Genomic DNA, 19,381 nt, shown 5'->3' on the forward strand with positions numbered 1-19,381 from the left:
GATGGATGATGAGGGCTGCATAGATGGGGAGAAGGACTTTTAAGATATGTTCTGTGTAACACATACCCATACCAACACCCACACATTCCACTTTGGAAGTTTCGTGAAGGACCAAGTAAAATCTGGAAATGCTTTCAGATATATTTGTATTACCCTCTTGGAATTCCCAGCAGAAACTGGGCAGTGGGGGGACCTAAGAATGTTCACATTCCATTCCCAAAGGATAGAGATGCAAGAGAAAAATAGGAGCCCAGCAAGTTTTCCATTTCTCGTGAGAATGGGGGCATGTTCATTTGTGAAACAAGTGTATGCAGTTTTCATTATCCCCTCCCACCTTACACATCCCCAGTGCCATACAAAAACAGGAGAATGTGGTTGCCTTTCTTAAAGCTAATTTTTAATTGATTTTTCAATATATGTACAAAACCAGGCAAGGTAATGGAAAGCTATTTTTCAGCGTACATATACCTATATGCCATAAAAATAGATATATGTGAAGGGGAAATTGCTAATAATGTTTGTGATTTCATAATTACCATAAGAAGCCTCCTCAGCCGGGGATAACTTTCTCTGAGACAAAATATCCAGCACTGCAGTATACATGTACTAGGGCTCATGGAGGGATTGTATAAGATTCTGAAGAATCTTAGGGCAGTAAATAATTTCGGTGCCTCCAACTGAGCTTCTCATGACATCACTATACTTGATCCAAATATGGCCACCATGTTTGCCCAGGCAAGTATGAGTTCCCCGAACACTGAGATGGCAGGGAAACTTTTCTTGGTACTGGCAAAATGGTATCTTGGGGAGTCTGCCTACATCTGGCTTCAGTCTTTATTACTCTGAGTTAATTTACTTATTGGAGTGTTAGCATGGCTTGCTGGGCTCAGTAGGAAGGAGGGAAATAAGCTGGGAAGAGCATGACACCAAGTTTAATTCACCGAAACCTAACCTTTGCGGAGCAACTATTATGTACCAAGAGATGGGGATACAAATACCAAGAAGATGAATGCCCTACTTACAGGGAGAAAAAGAAAGAAGAAGGGTAAAATGGGTGGGAGGAGAGAGATGGAGATGGGTTCGAGAAAGGGAAAGAGAAGGAGATAAGATGGAGAAGAAAGTAAGGCAGAAGAAAGAATCAAAACAAGCACATGGAAAGAGGGCAGGAAGTTAAAGGCAGAGAAAAAGGATGACAGTGGGAAGAGAGACAAATAGAAGAGAGAGAATGGTCAGAAATGATCCAAGAGAGGTCAAGAAAAAGAGAACTTTGGGTTTGGGGGCTCTAGTTCTCCATCTTCTCAAGAGGTTAAATGATGAAATGTTGCCCCATTTTCCATGTTCTTAATCTGTGTGAATTAAGAGTGGCAGAAGATGGTGCTTTTAGAGTTAGAAGGTGCGAAGGCAGATTTAGAAGGTTGACACATTGAGTCAGTAAGCCAACCTAAAAGATTATCACAGGTTTTACTTTTGGAAAACTGTTTTGGTGGGGGTGGGGGAAGATGAAAACCCCCAAAACAATATTCACAGTAAACATGTAATAAAAAAGGCAATGGGTGTTTCCTTTCTTTATCATGCAACTTATAAGTGCCTTTTCCTTTCTGGGAAAGAAGTGTTTCTGTGGTGCAAGTTGAAGCAATTCATCATACTCAGTAAACTCACAGTGGCTATAAGTACTCATTAGGATGTCTCCTTGAGAAAAGGAAGGGTGAAAATGGTAGTTTAAAGCAGGTAAAATGGTCTGTTGTTTTTATTTGGTACATTGTATTATTCAGTGAATTTTTTTTTTTAATTCGAGAAAAAATGTTCAGCATCCTTTCAATACGTGGTCAAGACTGGAGTGTATCCAGATGTGTGCTGAAATCCAGAGCTAGCTGTGCCACATCTGTTTCAGAGAACTAGTTTCGGACCCCAGACCTCTTGGGCAGGTGTTTTTGAAGGTCAGTATCTCTACTGATAAAATACAGATAGCTTCTAGTTGGTCATTCCCTGAGACAGAGGGCACCAGAGGCGCTGGGGAATGCCATCAATCATGCTATTATAAGCACTTAAAACTCTCTGGGATGAGAGCAAATTGGTGGGCCAAGATCTGTTGTTCCATCTTTTTCCAGGGTGTTACCATATCTGGAGACGAAGAGAATTGGGTCTTTTGCCTGGCTGTTCTCAACACTAAAGCCTTCAACAGTAACAGCAATCACGCTGGTGCGATTTGTTGCTGGGGGAATTCTGTGTGCTGGGAGCTGGAGGGAGGCCACCAGTTCATTTCACATATATTATTTCTCCAGGAGACACAGCATAATTGAGGACAATTTTCCACCATGAATTGCATCATTAGCTAACACAGGGAAAGTGAAATGCTGTTAACTTTTCTTTTCCTTCTGCAAAGCTGATGAGCTGAAGAAAACAGAAATAAAAAGTTTAATGTAATTTTTTTCTAAGGATATATGTTGAAAATCAGAATCAAAATGCCTTTACACGGTAATAGAAATCCCACATTTTAATACATTGCCATGCACATAAGGAATCAAGTAATGCTGAATACAAAATAGTCCAGTATACAAAATGATAAAGCAAATTTTCAAGCCCAGTAGAGATCATGCTCACAGATACAAGGGGGCAAAAATCTGTACAGTTTCATTTCTATCAATTTAAAAAGAATCATGCCCCCCAACTCTTTTTGACGACAACCCCAAACAGAAACATTATAAGAAAATATAAAGGAGACCCAGAGGGAACTGGCAAGTTGATAGCTGCTTAAGATGTGGAAATTGTTGGTTCAAGATTGTGGTGCACAGTAATTCTTATGTTTAGAGAAGAAAGTTTCTAAACATTGTATGCCCTGGGAATCCAGGGAACCAAAGTGAGCATCCAACAGAAAAGGCACTCTGATTTTACCACGTAACTTGCTTGAGTCCTCCTAAGCCTAGTCCTGGGAGTTTCTCTAGGGTGCATAGAGGAAAAAAAACCCAAAAAACAAAAAACCCACAGATGTGGGCAATGGATAAGGAAAATACTTATTTAATTAACCACTCTTTGGGGACTAAGAGAATTTAGACTGCTGGTTTAACTACTCACTTAGGGAAGCTATAAAAATTTCTACCCTCTATGTAGGCTTTTGTATTATGAAATGTGCTTTTATAGCTACATTTGTTAGTGTTTGTAAAACCGTGAACCAGTTTTTTCATGAGATTTTTTCCCCCCTCATACCCTACTGAGAATACTGGCCTTCCATTTTTTTCTTCCTCTTTCTTGCCTAGGACAAATACTAACATACAGTAGCTCATCAACAAAGTTCCATGTGGCTCTCTGCTTCCCGTGACCCTCAGTTTGTCAACTTCACACTTTCATTGGTCTTCCCCAACCCAGAGATTGGTGATTTTCCCCTGCAGTAAGCCAAACCTGAGGCTCTCTCCCTTGGCTAGGTCAATGGTAAGCCTTTTAGAGGCAGAGAAGTGGAGATACACGGGCGCCTAGGCCATGGGCTCTGCAGACCAGTTCCCCTGTATTAGAAAAAGCTTGTGTGTTTATGCAAGATGCCGATTCTTACTTTCTTATCATTCTTTCTTTTCTAATCCCAGGATGGACTCTCAGGAATACCAGCTATGAGGAAAAATCATAAAGAGAAAGGGCTCACAATTAAAGCCCAGGTCACTGTGCTTTATATTAGTGGTACGGAACACCTCCCCTTAGCTCATTTTAGCCTGCAAACCACCCCGTCTGCTGAGGTGGGACAGATGAGCAGAAGCCCGGAGAGATGGGCAATTTCTATTGAATCCAAGTATTCTTGAATTCAAAACCTTTTCTTCCCCTTTCTCAGAGCAGTGCCAGATCCACAAAGGCCTAAGAATAACTCAAGTATAAACCACAGTAGATCAATATTTTCTTTTCTCAGGTATGTTTTACTGCTAATATGTAATTTTGTTCCCATATCGATCTTTTCTAAAGTTTTGGGTACAGCTATTTAATTTAGTGGCTAATGATATTAAAGAGTTGGATTAATTGGAACTACAGTAGCATGGTTTAATGGCACAAGAGTTTTAGTGGAATTAGTTTCAAAATATTTGTGCTGGCTTGGCTTTTCAGCAGACTAGTTGCTTCCATGCCAATCATGACAGACTTGCAGTGCAAAGTCCAGAGCCTAACGTTATTCAGCTCAATGCAGTCTGAACTTCACTAGCCAAGCCATGGTCTCCTCAAGCATGGCCTTGTAGGTACAGCATTTTTCTACCAGCTGAGCCAAGGTAGTGGTATACAAACCATTCTGAGCCCTGAGAGCCTTCGAATTGCCTACATGTGAGTTTAAGCATGTGGAAGCCCAACGACTCCGGGGGGGGTGGGTAGGGGGGAGGTAGGGACCAACACTCACTGAAGAGGGTAATGCTTCTCTTTCTGGTAATTGGAGTTGAGAGTTGCATTACAATGGAAAAGACAAAGGTTCCAGTGTTCAAACCCCACTATGTGCCCCCCCCAGCCCCTCCCCACCTCTCAACCCGACCCAATTCTCTTTAAGTTTACCTCCTATAAACAGAGGCCTGTTGATGTGAAAAAGAATTTGGTCACACACTTCCAAACTTCTGCAGCTGGTGTGTGGGAAAACATTCTCGATCCTCTCCTGTATGGGAAATAGGTATGGGAACTGTTCAAAGCTGCCACTGAGTCAGCGGGCAGCTTCCAATGCAAACGCACTAAATGCAGTTGATGGCGGTCAATAAAAAATACTGGAAATCTATGTGTGTGTGTATATATATATGTGTGTGTATATATATATATACACACACATATATATATAAAGAATTCGAATTGACTCAGGGGTCACATAATCAAAGACCATGGCAGGGCTCAGTCCAAATCATATTCTTGAAATTACGCATGAATAGGGAGACTACCCAGAGCTTCAAAAGGTGTCTTCACGGCCATTGTGCTATTTTGGGGGGAGGCCAGGCCAGCTTCGTCTGTGGAATGGGAGAGGGCCACCATCAATTTGTGGAACACAACAACCACCAGACACTCGCATTTAATGGCAAGCAAGTATTTCTTCAAAGTTATGTCACAAAATCAGTTCCCCCACCCCAGGAGAAATAATGACCTAATAAGAATCTCTTGTTTTAGAATTCTTTTTTTTTTTTTTTTTTTTTTTTTTTTTACAGAGTAAAGCTCCTAAATACGTTTTTATAGAATTTGGGGAGGGTGGTATTTAAGTATAACCACACAAACAGATCTGTGAGCTCTTGCGTATCAACCCAGCTTAGAATTCCACACTTGATCACTGTGTGTGCCAACAGGGCAAAGCCACATGGAGCACAGCCCGTTTATCCCCTTTGATCCAAATAACTGACATTTAAAAGGTTCTAAGCAATGCAGAAAGCAACCAGCAGTCTTCAGTATCTTCATTGTTTTGGGTGTTAGCATCTCCAACTGGATTAATGTAACAGTCTCCGCATCATTCACGTCAGTAGGGCTGTTTCTATCACTCTGCACTGGAGGCAAAAAGGCCTGGGTTTAAGAGCCTTACTAAGGCTCCTGGAAATGTTGGAGGTTTGGAACAACAGCAACAAAACAAGCCGTTAAAGAAATGAAATCCCTGAACCACTGGCTCCAAAATATGAAAAGAATATTGTATAATCACAAAGAATGTATCTACAACACTTAACATTATGTCAACCAGTCAACTGCAATTTAGTGTAAGTCACAGGGTTACTTTGAAATTTTATTAGGTGTATGTTGTTGGTGCCTTTTCGTGCTTGATGTAATTGGAGAAGGGAGGCTCTGAAGTAAGAATGCTTGGGGCTCTTCAAGGTTGTAAAATCGCCCCATGTGGTGCTCAAAACTCTGGTCTTACAAAGCTTTTTACACCCATTTTCTGCTGTTCTGGGGAAGTCATTTGTCAGTCTTTGTGCTGTTGGGCAGGAGGTCTAAAACTGGTCCCATCCTCACTGGCACTTACCCTTTACATTTATCTTATAGGTGAATTTCATCTTAAAATTTTTAGATCTTAGAAATGGTGCTCTGCACCCCACCCCCGAATTTTCCCTGCAGGGCCAAGATGATGGCCAGAAGAAAACCAGCATTGATACCATCCCCCTGGCCACCTTCCTACATGAGAATCTCCAGGGAAGGATCTATTTTGTTCTTTTTATTAAGGTGTGGCAGAACCTCCGTGTGCACAGGGCCAACTTTTCCTCACGCTTCCCACAGCTGATTCACTGTCAAAAGAATATCCCTGTCTCTCCACAAGAGTACCAGAGCAAAATAATGGAAATGGGGTTCTGTTTGACCTGAAGCTGTGCAGTGGCACCAGGAATCATGCAATTTGATAAAGCAGAATTCATAAGATAGTCTCTGGCTACAGGATGAGATGCAGATCTAAAGAAACAAAGAAGCAGGACCTCCTTGTCTTTGAAATCGAGTCCCCAGCTATGCCCTGAGCAGAAGCATCTCCTGGTCTGTCCTCCCTCATAATCTCATGGGTTCTGTTTTGATGAGCACTTTTGACCGGTCACTCCCTAGAGATGGGAATCCACAGCCCACTGCTGTTTGGGCAGCAAGCCTTAACTAAGATCAAGCGGAGGAAGGAATTATTAGTCAGTGCTGGGGAAAGAGGGGATGGCTAAGTTTTTCTGTTTGAGTTCTTTATAGAATACTCAAAATCTACCCAAGGAATTGCGTTAAAAGAAGAGATTAAAAGAAAAAAAAAAAAAAAAAAACCAACAAAGCAAAAGAGTGGGGTGGAGGGGGTTGTGGGAGAGGTGAATAAAAACAGCTTTTAAGGCATAAAAGAATTTTTGTCATTTTCAAAGATTAGATTTTAAAGAGTCTATGGCAATCTTAAGTCTAGTTGTCAAGTAAGAAAATTATTCCAAAGAACGTAGGGGAAAACATCACAAAGAATGAAGCTGCTAATGGCACAGGGAAGAGGAGGTTTGGGTAAAGCTAAAGTGCTAAGGGGGTCTTGGAAACTTTTCTTCAGAGAGACTTTTATTGTTCCTCTCCAAAATCAATCGTGACATTTGCAGACAAAGAAAACCTTTGCAAATAACACCAGGGTAAATCCATTAGAGGATTCTATCCTTAATTTATATTCTTCAGTACAGTTGATACTCCTTTTCCCCATTGAGTGTTAAAAAATGGCAGAATTCCCTCAGAATAAGGACTGTTAATCTCTGTCTGAGCAACTAGAAGTGCCTTTGGAGAGAACTTGGGGTTGCTTCCCCTACTTTGGAGGTAGAAGTCAAATGTGCAGTTACACAGCTCATAGAGCCTGAGCAGGGGGCTAAAGGGATGCCATTACCCATGAGAAAGTTTATAGGATCTCTATCCCCTAGGTATGTCTTAAACTACTGAAGTGATTTGCTTTTCACCCTAGCAGAACCACCGATGCTCTGCATTTTAAATTCAGTTCTGAAGCTGGAACAAGCTAATCCCCTTGGCACCCCAGAGAGTCTGATAATTATTCATTTCTGTTCATTCCCAAGAGTGTCTTTCCTGCACAAGTGTGGGTGTCAGGCTTTCAATAAAAGGTGTAGCAGAGGTTTAAGTAAAAGGAAAAGGTAAGCATCAACAGTTTATAGCCCTTAGACATCAAAATATTTATCCCTTACCTCCTGTGCCTCCCCACAGCCATTCCTGAACTTCTGGGAGGTAAAATTTCCTCCACACATCTTGGGAAGAAGGTGCAGCACAGCAGGAAGTAATGATGGGGAAATTGTGGATCAACACGGAACAAAGAACCCAAAGGTGTGAAGCAAGTCATTTCTCCATTTTGCTGGTTTAGCAACTGACTGCTCAGATTTTTATGCCACCATGTTTCCAAAACCATCCCCCCAAATGATTTCAAAATGAGGTTGACAGTTTGGAAAACACGTTGAAGCTCATACACAAATACCTGGTGTGCCAGGAATTAAGGCATTTATATCACGCCATCTTCAACTGGGTTCTTTCATGGGTCTTCAGGTTTGCCTTTTCCCATCTCCACTCTTGCCCATCACGTTTTAATAATCTGTCAGTACACTTTTGACTAAAAAAAAAAAAAAAGACTAGGAAACTCTACTTATTTAATTGTTCAGAACATATTTTGTGAAAGCCAAAGGAAGGAAGGCTGAACCTCCATCATTTAATGACCATCTGTACCATAAGGCGTGTCCAGTCTCCCAAGATGGTTAACCGTAGTCTCAGAATGACCCTGAATTCATAAACCAGTTAATTCCCAGCTACAGTATCTCAGCTCCTGACAGGAGTTCTTATGGACTCCGGAGGCCCTATTCTGGGTCCCCAGGACTCCTTTGAGAACTGGAGCTTCAGAGAATCCAGCATAATGACCAGCAGTCATTCCCCAGGAGGGGAATACAGATGACCAGGGTGAATATCCAGGAACACAACTGAAAGCTGTTTTGGGAGGCTCTTACCAGCTAAGTCTGGGCCCGGGAAGGGTTGGCTGTACACAAGGATGCAAACATGTGGCCTGATGCTACTGTCTCCTTCCTTGGCCAAGGGAACTGCCTGCCACCATGTGCATTTTGTGAGGTTACTCTGGCCAGGGGTGAATTCAGGTGTCTGAATTCTGTTTTCATTGTGGAAAAGCTGGGATGGGGGCAGCATTTGTGGGGGAGGAGATATGGTTTCAGAAGGGCACGGAGAGTCGGCCTCACACTCTGTTGTTACCCCAACACAATGCTTGGCACATAGTAGGTGCTCAACAAAGCCTTGCTAAATAAAAGAAGGATCAAAGAAGAAGGAAGCCTTGCTGTCGGAACTGAAACTCAGGAGGTGGGCAGGAGAGATCAGAATGTTATCTTTAGGGGCATTGGCAGCCAGGGTTTGGCCGCCTAATTCTGGATTTGTAAAAAATTATGGTCTGTGAGAGCCTGATGGTCCTGGTGCTGACCTGTCGAAAGGCCAGATCTTGGTGATGACTGAAACTCCTCCAAGTTCCCTCTCGGAAGCCCCCCTTCTTTGGCAACACAGCCTGATAGGTTTGTGGTGAGTCATCCTACGAGGTGACTCACCTGCATCACATTTCTTTCCCTTCCCCTATCAGCTTTCCAAATCTCAGGTGGGGGCATTTTCCAATGTGCTGTGCATTTCTTGAGACCCACCCCAGGGGAGACCAGACTATGAATCCATGTATAGAGACCCCCCTAAAATGGCCAAACGTCCTTGTGCTGGCAGGGTCGCAGGGTTGGTATACATATTTAAAGAAAAGCCTGATACCTGTCAGGCCCAGATTGGGACTGTGGGTACCCAGACCATATGTGTTGAATTTTTGATTCAGCCAAGTTTATATTTCCGGTGGGGTGGGGGAAGCTAAAGCATTACATAGGGTCAGGCAATATGGATCTCTCTCTAATGCCCAAAGACAAGCAATAGCTGGGTTGACCGGTTTCCCAGGACTGTGCTTTGCTGTAAGACATAGTAAAAAAGAAATAATTAATTGTGGATATAATCCCAGAAAGGATTAAAGGGGACTAGTAGGTTCTCTACTGAGGTAGGAACCTAGTGTGGATTGGGCCCTTTTCCTTCTTCAGGCTCGCAGGGGGACGCTTGCTATTTCCCTCTTCAGAGATCTGTGATTTAAACCTGACCTAGAAAGTTTTCTGAAGTTGTAAAGTCAGACCACACAGGAAACCTGCACTCTGCCGCCCTTACTCTCAACCCACCATGGTCTTTGATTAAAAACCCACCCCCTTTTGTTCTTCGAAAACACTCTTCTATAGGAGTGACCATGTACACTGGCCACCTAGAAGCCGCCTGTGTTTGTCTGCATGTGGATGTGCTAAGCTGTGCCCCAGTACCAGAAACCAAGAGCTAAGATATTTCAACCACCAGCCCACTTCTGCTCCCCTTTGGCACTGCAAGAAATCCAGCTGGTTGCATAAAGTATCAACAGGTTAAGTCTAACAGTATTATGGCCATGTTTTCACCAATCTACCACAGATGACTGGGGATATGCCAGGAGTGGAGTTTGTCTTGGACAGTCTGAGCCAGAAAGAGGACAAGATTTATAAAAGAAAAAAAAAAAAAAAGAGAGAGAATACTTGTTTTCCCACGTGTACTGATTATGCTGATTGGTTTTGGTGTCGTGTTCTCACGTAAAGTGCTTAAGAGTTGGACAGAATACCTTTAGACATCATAACTAACTTAATCAAGACATGTTTACATTCCTACCAGGGCAGAATATCATGAACGCTTCCACTGAGATTGCAGAACTGCTGTGATTTTTTTTTTCTAATACATCATGCCATCTGCACACATAATAAAATAATCCAGTAGTTGCCATGCTAAAATAGGACTTCTAGTGAAGGGCACAGACAGCTCCCCTAAGGGAGCATCAGTTATGCACAGTGATGAAAACTGGAAGCAGTTTTCCAGCTAATGGTCTGCCAATGACCACTTAGAACAAGTTGGCACTGTATATTATGCACCTCATTTTAAAAATCCACAGCAAACTAAGATTTTCCAAAGCCCATGATCTTGACTGAATGGGTGTTTTTTCAGTTAATCTGGTTACTCTGTCAATGCTCCGTGGAGGTCTTCTGGCAGTGCCATGAGTTAGTCTTTCTCTGAGCAACAGGCCACGTTCATATCAACTGGCAGGACAGCAGCTTGGAAGGCTAACCATGTTTATGGAGAACCCTCGATTGAGGCTGTAAGAGGAAAAGGGAAAAACGCAGTGAGTCATTTCTTTAATGTTCCCAGATACTGGTATGTAGCAATTATCCTGCTCAAACGAACTCTGACATCCTCAGATCAAAGAGAAGTCCCCAACAGGGATAAAATCACTCAACCCCAGGACAGATTTATAGTGGTTTGTATTCTTGGAATGTCCTTCCACCATTTGGCAGAGCATGGAAGACATCCATCGCAGAGACTGGTGAAGTTGCCTGGAAGGTAGGGCAATATCAGATCTCTGGAACTGGCATTCATCCCTCGCTGGTCTGTGATTCGGGAAACCATTTCCTACATTATGGAGTTTCATGTATTTACCTGATCTGGTATGAAGGCGTGTGTGTGTATGTGTGTGTATGTGACAATGATGGTTTTATTTATCAGGCAGCTTTCCTGGGATAAAACTTAGAAGGAGATGTTGGAAGCAGTATGGCTGGAGCTCCTGAGTTGGCTATTTGAAAAGTGAGACTGGCTGAGGAGCAGGTCCAGGACAGAGAAAGTCTTCAAAGTCTGGCCAGTCTGACCTGCATTGCAACCTTACTTTTGACTTTGGGAATGCTGGTGTGGGTATGTCTTCCTGGGTTTTATAACTCTTTATTTTATAATTTTCCTATTATTTTATCTGAGTCCTCCCTATAGTTCCTTATATACGGGTCCTCATTTATTACTTAATATGGGAGTGCCACTGAATGTTTTGTTAGAAAAATAGCTACATTTGCTTTATTTAATACACAAGACTATCTGGCAGTGGGAGACTAAGATAGCCAAGAGTTCTTGATGTTAAAAAAAGAAAAAAAAACCTACCTAGGCCTTTCAAAATATGAGAGAATGCAAAATTTACAAGCAAATGGTTGATTAAAACTTGCTATTTTGGAGAAAATGCAAAAACAAAAGTAAGGTACTATTTAAGCATACTAAATATAAAATAATAATACTACTGATAAGGTTGTAATGAAAGTAGAATACTAATATATTGCTGATGGCATTGTAAACTGGAAAAATAATGTCAATTTATTTAAAAACTATTAAAAATTCACATTCTTTGATTCACTGTTTCCATTCAAGGAGTGTATCCTAAGGAAATAATCTTAAAAAAATGAGAGAAACTATATGCACAAATATATAACTTAGAGGTTATTTGTAATAGTGGGAAAATTGGAAAAAGAGTCTCCCACTGTTGAAAATGTAGGTTAAGTAAATGATGGCACATTAACAAGATGTATGCCAATGTGGCTATCAAAGTAATAATTTTTTTTTAAATTTTTTTTTTTTAAAGATTTTATTTATTTGCGAGAGAGAGAATGAGAGACAGAGAGCATGAGAGGGGGGAGGATCAGAGGGAGAAGCAGACTCCCTGCTGAGCAGGGAGCCCGATGCGGGACTCGATCCCGGGACTCCAGGATCATGACCTGAGCCGAAGGCAGTCGCTTAACCAACTGAGCCACCCAGGCGCCCCTATCAAAGTAATAATTATGATGATTATGTAGCTACGTGGTAAACAGTTATGATATACTACAATGTAAAACTTACACATATGCATAGAAAAGAACTCTAAGTGAAATGATGAATATGATAGGATTTTTATTATTGTTGCCTTAAATATTTTGCAAAACCACAAAAATTAGGTTCACAAGAATGCAGATGTGACCAATGAGCACTGACTAACCAAAGCATCCATCCTAATACTACCTCAAAAATAACTATTTTGCAGTCCCATTAAGAGAGAACACGCCAGTAATATTGAAGGGGGAATAGAAACCAACATGAATATAAATCTTCTATCCGGGTCAACCTGCAAGGGAACAGTGCAGCCTAGAAGATCCACATGGATTTCTGGGAACCAGACACAGTATAGCATCTTTTTGGGACTTTTGCTAAAATCAGCCCTGGAGTAGAGAACCCAGAAATGGACCCTCAACTCTATGGTCAACTAATCTTTGACAAAGCAGGAAAGAATGTCCAATGATTCATCTCCCCCTCTGATGAACCATGAGAGACAATGGACTCTGAAAAACAAACTGAGGGCTCTAGAGGGGAGGAGGGTAGGAGGATGGGTTAGCCTGGTGATGGGTATTAAAGAGGGCATGTTCTGCATGGAGCATTGGGTGTTATATGCAAACAATGAATCATGGAATACTACATCAAAAACTAATGATATAATGTATGGTGATTAACATAACATAATGATAAAAAAATAAAAAATATAATTAAAAAAAATAAAAATAGCAAAAAGAAAAAAAAGGTTTTTTTTCCATTTTCCAGTGGAAAAAAAGTCTTTTCAGAAAACAAATGGTGTTGGGAAAATTGGATAGTGACATGCAGAAGAATGAAACTGGACCATTTTCTTATACCATACATAAAAATAAACTCAAAATGGGTAAAAGACCTAAATGTGAGACAAGAAACCATCAAAATAGTAGAGGAGAACACAGGTAGCAACCTCTTTGACCTCGGCTGCAGCAACTTCTTGCTAGACATGTCTTCAAAAGCTAGGGAAACAAAAGCAAAAATGAACTATTGGGACTTCATCAAGATAAAAAGCTTTTGCACAGCAAAGGAAACAGTCGACAAAACTAAAAGACAACTGACAGAATGGGAGAAGATATTTGCAAATGTCTTATCAGATAAAGGGCTAGAATCCAAAATCCATAAACAACTTATCAAACTCAACACCCAAAGAACAAATAATCCAGTCAAGAAATGGGCCAAAGACATGAACAGACATTTCTCCAAAGAAGACATACAAATGGCCGACACATGAAAAAATTCCCAACATCACTTGGCATCAGGGAAATACAAATCAAAAACCACAATGAGATACCACCTCATACTGGCAGAATGGCTAAAATTAACAACTCAGGAAACAACAGATGTTGGTGAGGATGTGGAGAAAGGGAAACCCTCTTACACTGTTGGTGGGAAGGCAAGTTGGTACAGCCACTCTGGAAAACAGTATGGAGGTTCCTCAAGATGTTAAAAATAGAGCTACCCTATGACCCAGCAATTTCACTACTAGGTATTTATCCAAAGGATACAAATATAGTGATTCAAAGGGGCACCCACACCCTGATGTTTACAGCAGCAATGTCCACAATAGCCAAACTATGGAAAGAGCCCAAGATGTCCATCGACAAATGAATGGTTAAATAAGATGTGGTGGTATACAATGGAATATACAATGGAATATTACTCAGCCATCAAAAAGAATGAAATCTTGCCATTTGCAAAGATGTGGATGGAAATAGAGGGTATTATGTTGAGCAAAATAAGCCAGAGAAAGACAAATATCATATGATTTCACTCATATGTGGAATTTAAGACACAAAACAAATGAACATAGGGGAAGGGATGAAAAAGTAAAATAAGACAAAATTAGAGAGGGAGACAAACCATAAGAGACTCTTAACTCTAGGAAACAAACTGAGGGTTGCTGGAGGGGAGGCAGGTTGGGGGATGGGGTAACTTGGTGATGGACATTAAGGAGGGCACATGATGTAATGAGCACTGGGTATTATATGCAACTGATGAATCATGAAACTACCTCTGAAACTAATAAAAAAAAATCAGCTCTGGTAAAATATGTGACCTTAGAAAAGTATTTTTAAGAATAACCATAAAATAAAAGTGAATAATGATAATAGTGAACTCTAATTAATTATATTGGATCTCTATACATTGGATCCTGAATCAGGAGTTGATAACTAGGCTTATCATAATTGTTGCTTTTCCAAATAACCATGTTTCCACATGAACCTCTAATAGTTGACAGAAAGCAGACGTGTCTAGGTTCAGGCTATAATAACCTTACATGAACATAAGATGAGCCCATTGTATTTCAGAGCTCTTTCACCTGTGGTTCCCCTGTACACTTCTTAGGATAGGTAGGAATAGTCCCATTTTATGGAATAGGAAATTGAGGCCCAGAGGTATTACTCACCCAAGGTCACACAGCTTGTAAGGATCAAATCTGTACTCAGACTTAGGTATTTCCCATTCTAGTGACATGCAGAGGTGAGAGGGACACATATGTAAGGTAGAAATATTCAGAGCCTTTCCCATTCTCCTCTCTCCTAAGTAGGATTCTGTGTTATCCATAAGCCCATACAGCACAATAAAGGGCCCTGCTGGGCATGGAAGAAAATTGAAGACTTAATTAATTTATATGATTAATAGTTTATATGACATATAAATTATAAGTGATATGAATTAATTTATATGACAAAGACAGAGATGATAGAGGGCTACTCCTACAGCAATACACACAGTAGTAGAGGCCACAGAGAGAAAAAGTGGGGGTTTCAGGAGTGACACAGGAGACTCAGAGTGACGAGTGCAGCATGAGTCTGGCCTTTGGAAAAGGGCTGGCCAACAAGAAGAGCGTGCTATGGCATAATGCCCCCTTGACCATCTTTCCATGCAATCAGTAAAGAATTCATTGCTCTTTGATACTGTTATGGTAGTTGTCTTTCATTTGAATGTGTCACCACACTGAGCTGGGCTTTAGGTGGGAGCAAGAGCCCTCTGTTTACCCAGGTTGTACGTGCAAGGTGTTTGCCTAGGGTAAGGCTTGAACCACTGTCTTCCTATCACAGAGGTACAGAGATGAGCTCTGCTGTCATCTCTTTGCTTGAGAGTTCTGTTACCTGCAATTGGAATTATGTCTTCAGGTATAGAAAAGCTACCCGAGGTCAACATGCAAAGTGGCAGGTCGCATTTGATGGCTCTGGCTCTTTAAAGGGAGAAATGGGTGCACTTCTTGGGTTCCATCCCAGATTCCTTCCAGCTCCTTATATACACTGACTTGTTCACAGCCTTTCCTCAACATTTCTTCCTGCCTAGGATGCCTTCTTTGCACACCCTCTAACGCTAGTGAACACCTACCCCTCCATTTTCTGGACCACCTTACGTGTCTCATTCTTCATGAAGCCTTCTTTCCCCTAGATGTAGCTGATAACACCCCCGCCCTCCCCATCAGCCAGCATGGCATCTGAAACCTTTACCACCAAACACACCAGGAACACTATTTTAATGTATCCCTTTCTCCTAAATTTTTTGATGCCATGTCTTTTGAGTGCGTGTCTTCCTAGTGCAAAGTGGCAGATGTATAGAAAGTGCTGAATGAATAGTGAAATTAATGAAGAAAGGAATGATGTTGGAGAAGAAGAGTTATTTTTTTCTTTTATTTTTGTTCTTTTTTTTTTTTAAGATTTTATTTATTTATTTGAGAGAGAGAGAGCACAAGAGGGGGGAGCGGGAGAGGGAGAAGCAGACTCCCTGCTGAGCAGGTAGCCCGATGCGGGACTCGATCCGGGACTCCAGGATCATGACCTGAGCTGAAGGCAGTCGCTTAACCAACTGAGCCACCCAGGCGCCCCTTATTTTTGTTCTTTTTGGCTTATTTCAATGTCTAATTTTATAGGAGATTTAATCCTGTAGCTCAGGTCTGCATAATGGAAAGGGGGATTGCTTCAATTCCTTTCTTGCCATCTGAGGACTAAAGACGTGTGCATGCTAGTGCGGGTTATGTATGGATTTGCAGCTAACACACAGTGAAGGGCTCTTTCTCAGATCTCTGTTTGATGGGTCAACATTACTATTTAGGCATTTTGGGAACTAATAACCTCCTAAGTCCAATGGCTCCAGAGTCTGGGATGAGTAGAGAAACATTTGAGTCCAGTGATTAAGGGCATGGGCTCTGGAATCAGGCAGATCTGGGTTGATATCCCAGGCTCATCACTTACCAGCCATATGGATGTTGAAAACATGAATTTGTCCAACCCTCAATTTCTTCACCTTTAAAATGGTGATCAGAATCCCCACCTTCCTGGGTTGCTGGAAATGATAAACTGGGCTCAAAGAAAAAGCATTTTGCATGGTGTTTTGGCAAATAGTAAATATCTGCTGAGTGATGGCTACTATTTATTATTATTATTATCACACATTCCCAAAATTCCTTAGAGAAACAAGAAATACAAATAGGGCAATGTTCCAATGTCACAGCTGGGGGCCAGGAAAAAGAAACACCATGCTCAGGGGTCAAGCCTTTGTCCCCTCCAGGAGAAGGATAACACTCTTCTTGCCTGCCAATACCACACTCAACACACCGTGCCTTCCACTCTCCCCTAAATTAGTGCAGACACTGACAGACAGTTCTATGATAAGGAGATTTCACTTCAAAGGCAGGAAGGGGGCTGAGAGGCAACCACCAACCTGGCAGAGGATTCAAGAACAGATCTGGGACTGAGTGTATCCAGCCCCACCTTCCCTACTCCAGCAGCAAGAGGCTGATGAGATTGGTTTCTTTTGGGAGGAGGAAAAGATACTGCGTACAGGCAAGCCTTACCTCTCAAGGGCTGAAGGAAAGAAGTAAGACCATTTCTTAAAAGGGTTGTTTAGTGTCTTCCATTCAAAAGGAGGAGCCATAAAATAGGCAAACAAATAAATAAATAAAAGGGCCATATCTTCTACCTGAAAGTATCTTTTATGTGACTTAAGTGAGAGAACTTTGGGGTGGACCTGAATTGCATTTTGATGTGTGTCGGGTATGAGAGGCACATTCCAAAGGAGGGAGATCCACATTCGCCCCTAGATAATGGCCAATAATTAGCAGAACTAACATTTGTTGAGCATAGCTACAGTGGGCCAACTAAAGTCCTACAGGCAGTCACTCATTGGATCTTCACCACCATCTTTGAGGCCTGAATTATAAGACCTTCTTAATACACCTGGAAAAAATGAGGGCAGGTTCATTAACTCCTCACAGTCATAATGCTCAGAAGGCATAGGGCTGAGACTAGAACCCAGATCTGTGCTCACCACAATGCTTTCCAGACTCAATAAGAAAGCAAATTCCTTAACTCCCAACAGGAATGCAGGAGAGAAAGAAAGTAGCTGCGTTTGTGTAAAAGAATGCTCATCAAACGTGAATCCTATACATGAAGTGCCATAGAGGTGTGACCTAGAGAAAGCTAGTGCATTCCTATTTAACAGTCTGAAATCTTTCCTAGGTTTAGGGCAGTAACTCTCAACTGGGTGCAACCCATCCTACCCTCCAAAGGGACATCTGCACTGTCAAGAGACACTTTTGGTTGTCACAACTAGGGGGATAACTACTGCATCTGGTGGGTAGAGGCCAGAGACCCTCCTAAACATCCTAGAACTGCCTTAGGACAGACCTCCCCCCACCCGCCCATTCCCATCAAAGAATTATCCAGCCCAAAATGTCAATAGTGCTGAGGTTGGTTTAGAGGATACAGGTCCTTGTTTATCTTCTCTTCCTGGTTGTGAGCCAAATATATCACTCCCAAAATAGGCCGAGATAAAAACCAACTTAAGTGTGCCTGCTGTGTGCACAGGATATAAGGCTGAGTTCAAACCTCACTCCTTCTGTTCATCATTTGCTCATTTTATTTAATTTTATAGTCAATGTAGTCAAAACCTCTAATACTAAATCATTTCTAACTTTTAGAACCCTTGCAGGCATACCATTAGAAGAATCAAGATTGGATGATTTAAACAGGTATGCTCAATTAATTAGTAAGCATGTAGGGGAGAAGTTAGGGGAGAAAAGGACAAAGGGGGATTTATGTGGTAAGAAATCTCAGCTCTGCCACCAATCCTTCTGTGGGAAAGCTCGTATACCTTCTCAGTTGCACTGGTTTTATTTCTGCTACTGCCTACTCCCCCACCCCTGATAGTTTGGGGGGTCTTTGCCCCCTGAGAGGATGATTAAGAAGTTAACTTTACCCACCGACTGCATGAAAATCGAGGTCTGAATCTTGGGCAAAATGAATATCAGGCTGGCAGAGGACTTCGGTTATGGGTGAGAAAACAGATGATGCATACAAACTAGCTTGTAACTTCTCATAAACCCTAGTAACCTGGAAACTATAGGGATGCTGTAGGTGTCAACCCCATGGGGCCACAGGGTGCCCTGATATCTGGTTAAACATGATTTTGGGTATGTTCTGTTGAGGGTATTTCAGGATGAGATTAATATATCAATCAGTGGACTGAGTACAGTAGATTGCTCTTCCTAATATGTGGGTGGTCCCCATCTGATCATTTCAAGGCCTGAGGAGAACAAAAAGCTGAGTAAAGCTCAGTCATGAAAAAGAATGAGATCTTGCCATTTGCAACAACATGGATGGATCTAGAGAGGATAATGCTAAGTGAATAAGTCAGTCAGAGGAAGACACATACCATATGATTTCACTCATATGTAGAATTTAAGAAACAAAACAAATAAACAAGAAAGAGACAAACCAAAGAACAGACTCTACAGATGATTACAGGGGGCGGTGGGGGTGGGGAGGTGAAATAGATGAAGGGGATTAAGAGTGCACTTATCCTGATGAGCACCGAGTCATGTATAGAACTGCTGAATCACTAAATTCTACACCTGAAACTAATATAACACTGTTAACTATACTGGAATTAAAAAAAAAAAGAAATTCTTAAAAAAAAAAAAAAAGCCAAGTAAGGGAGTATTCATTTTCTATGCCTGTCTTTCCATCTTTGAGTTGGGACACTGATCTTTTGACTTTAGACTCAGAGTCAGACTTGGACTATAACTTACACCATCAGCTTTCCTGGGTGTCCAGCTTGCAGATCTTGGGCCTTCTCAGCCTCCATAATTGTGTGAGCCAATTCCTTATAACAACTCCTTTATCTATTATCTATCTATCTATCTATCTATCTATCTATCTATCTATCTATCTAT

General features: G+C 41.5%; 1 protein-coding gene across 3 annotated transcripts in view; it reads right to left on the bottom strand.

Moving 5' to 3' along the window:
- Nucleotides 1-2,479: 2,479 nt before the first annotated feature.
- Nucleotides 2,480-19,381, bottom strand: part of SAMD12 (sterile alpha motif domain containing 12) — a 380,385-nt gene continuing 363,483 nt past the window's right edge. For all 3 annotated transcript variants that reach the window (XM_035011801.1, XM_035011804.1, XM_035011808.1), the window contains one exon: nt 2,480-10,637. In XM_035011801.1, coding sequence (XP_034867692.1) covers nt 10,605-10,637 — 33 coding nt within the window. In that variant the 3' untranslated portion in view covers nt 2,480-10,604. The remainder of the gene's footprint in view (nt 10,638-19,381) is intronic.

The sequence above is a fragment of the Mirounga leonina genome, unplaced genomic scaffold (assembly GCF_011800145.1).
Source record: "Mirounga leonina isolate KUSES-001 unplaced genomic scaffold, KU_Mleo_1.0 Mir_165, whole genome shotgun sequence".
In the NCBI taxonomy this organism is placed as follows: Eukaryota; Metazoa; Chordata; class Mammalia; order Carnivora; family Phocidae; genus Mirounga; species Mirounga leonina.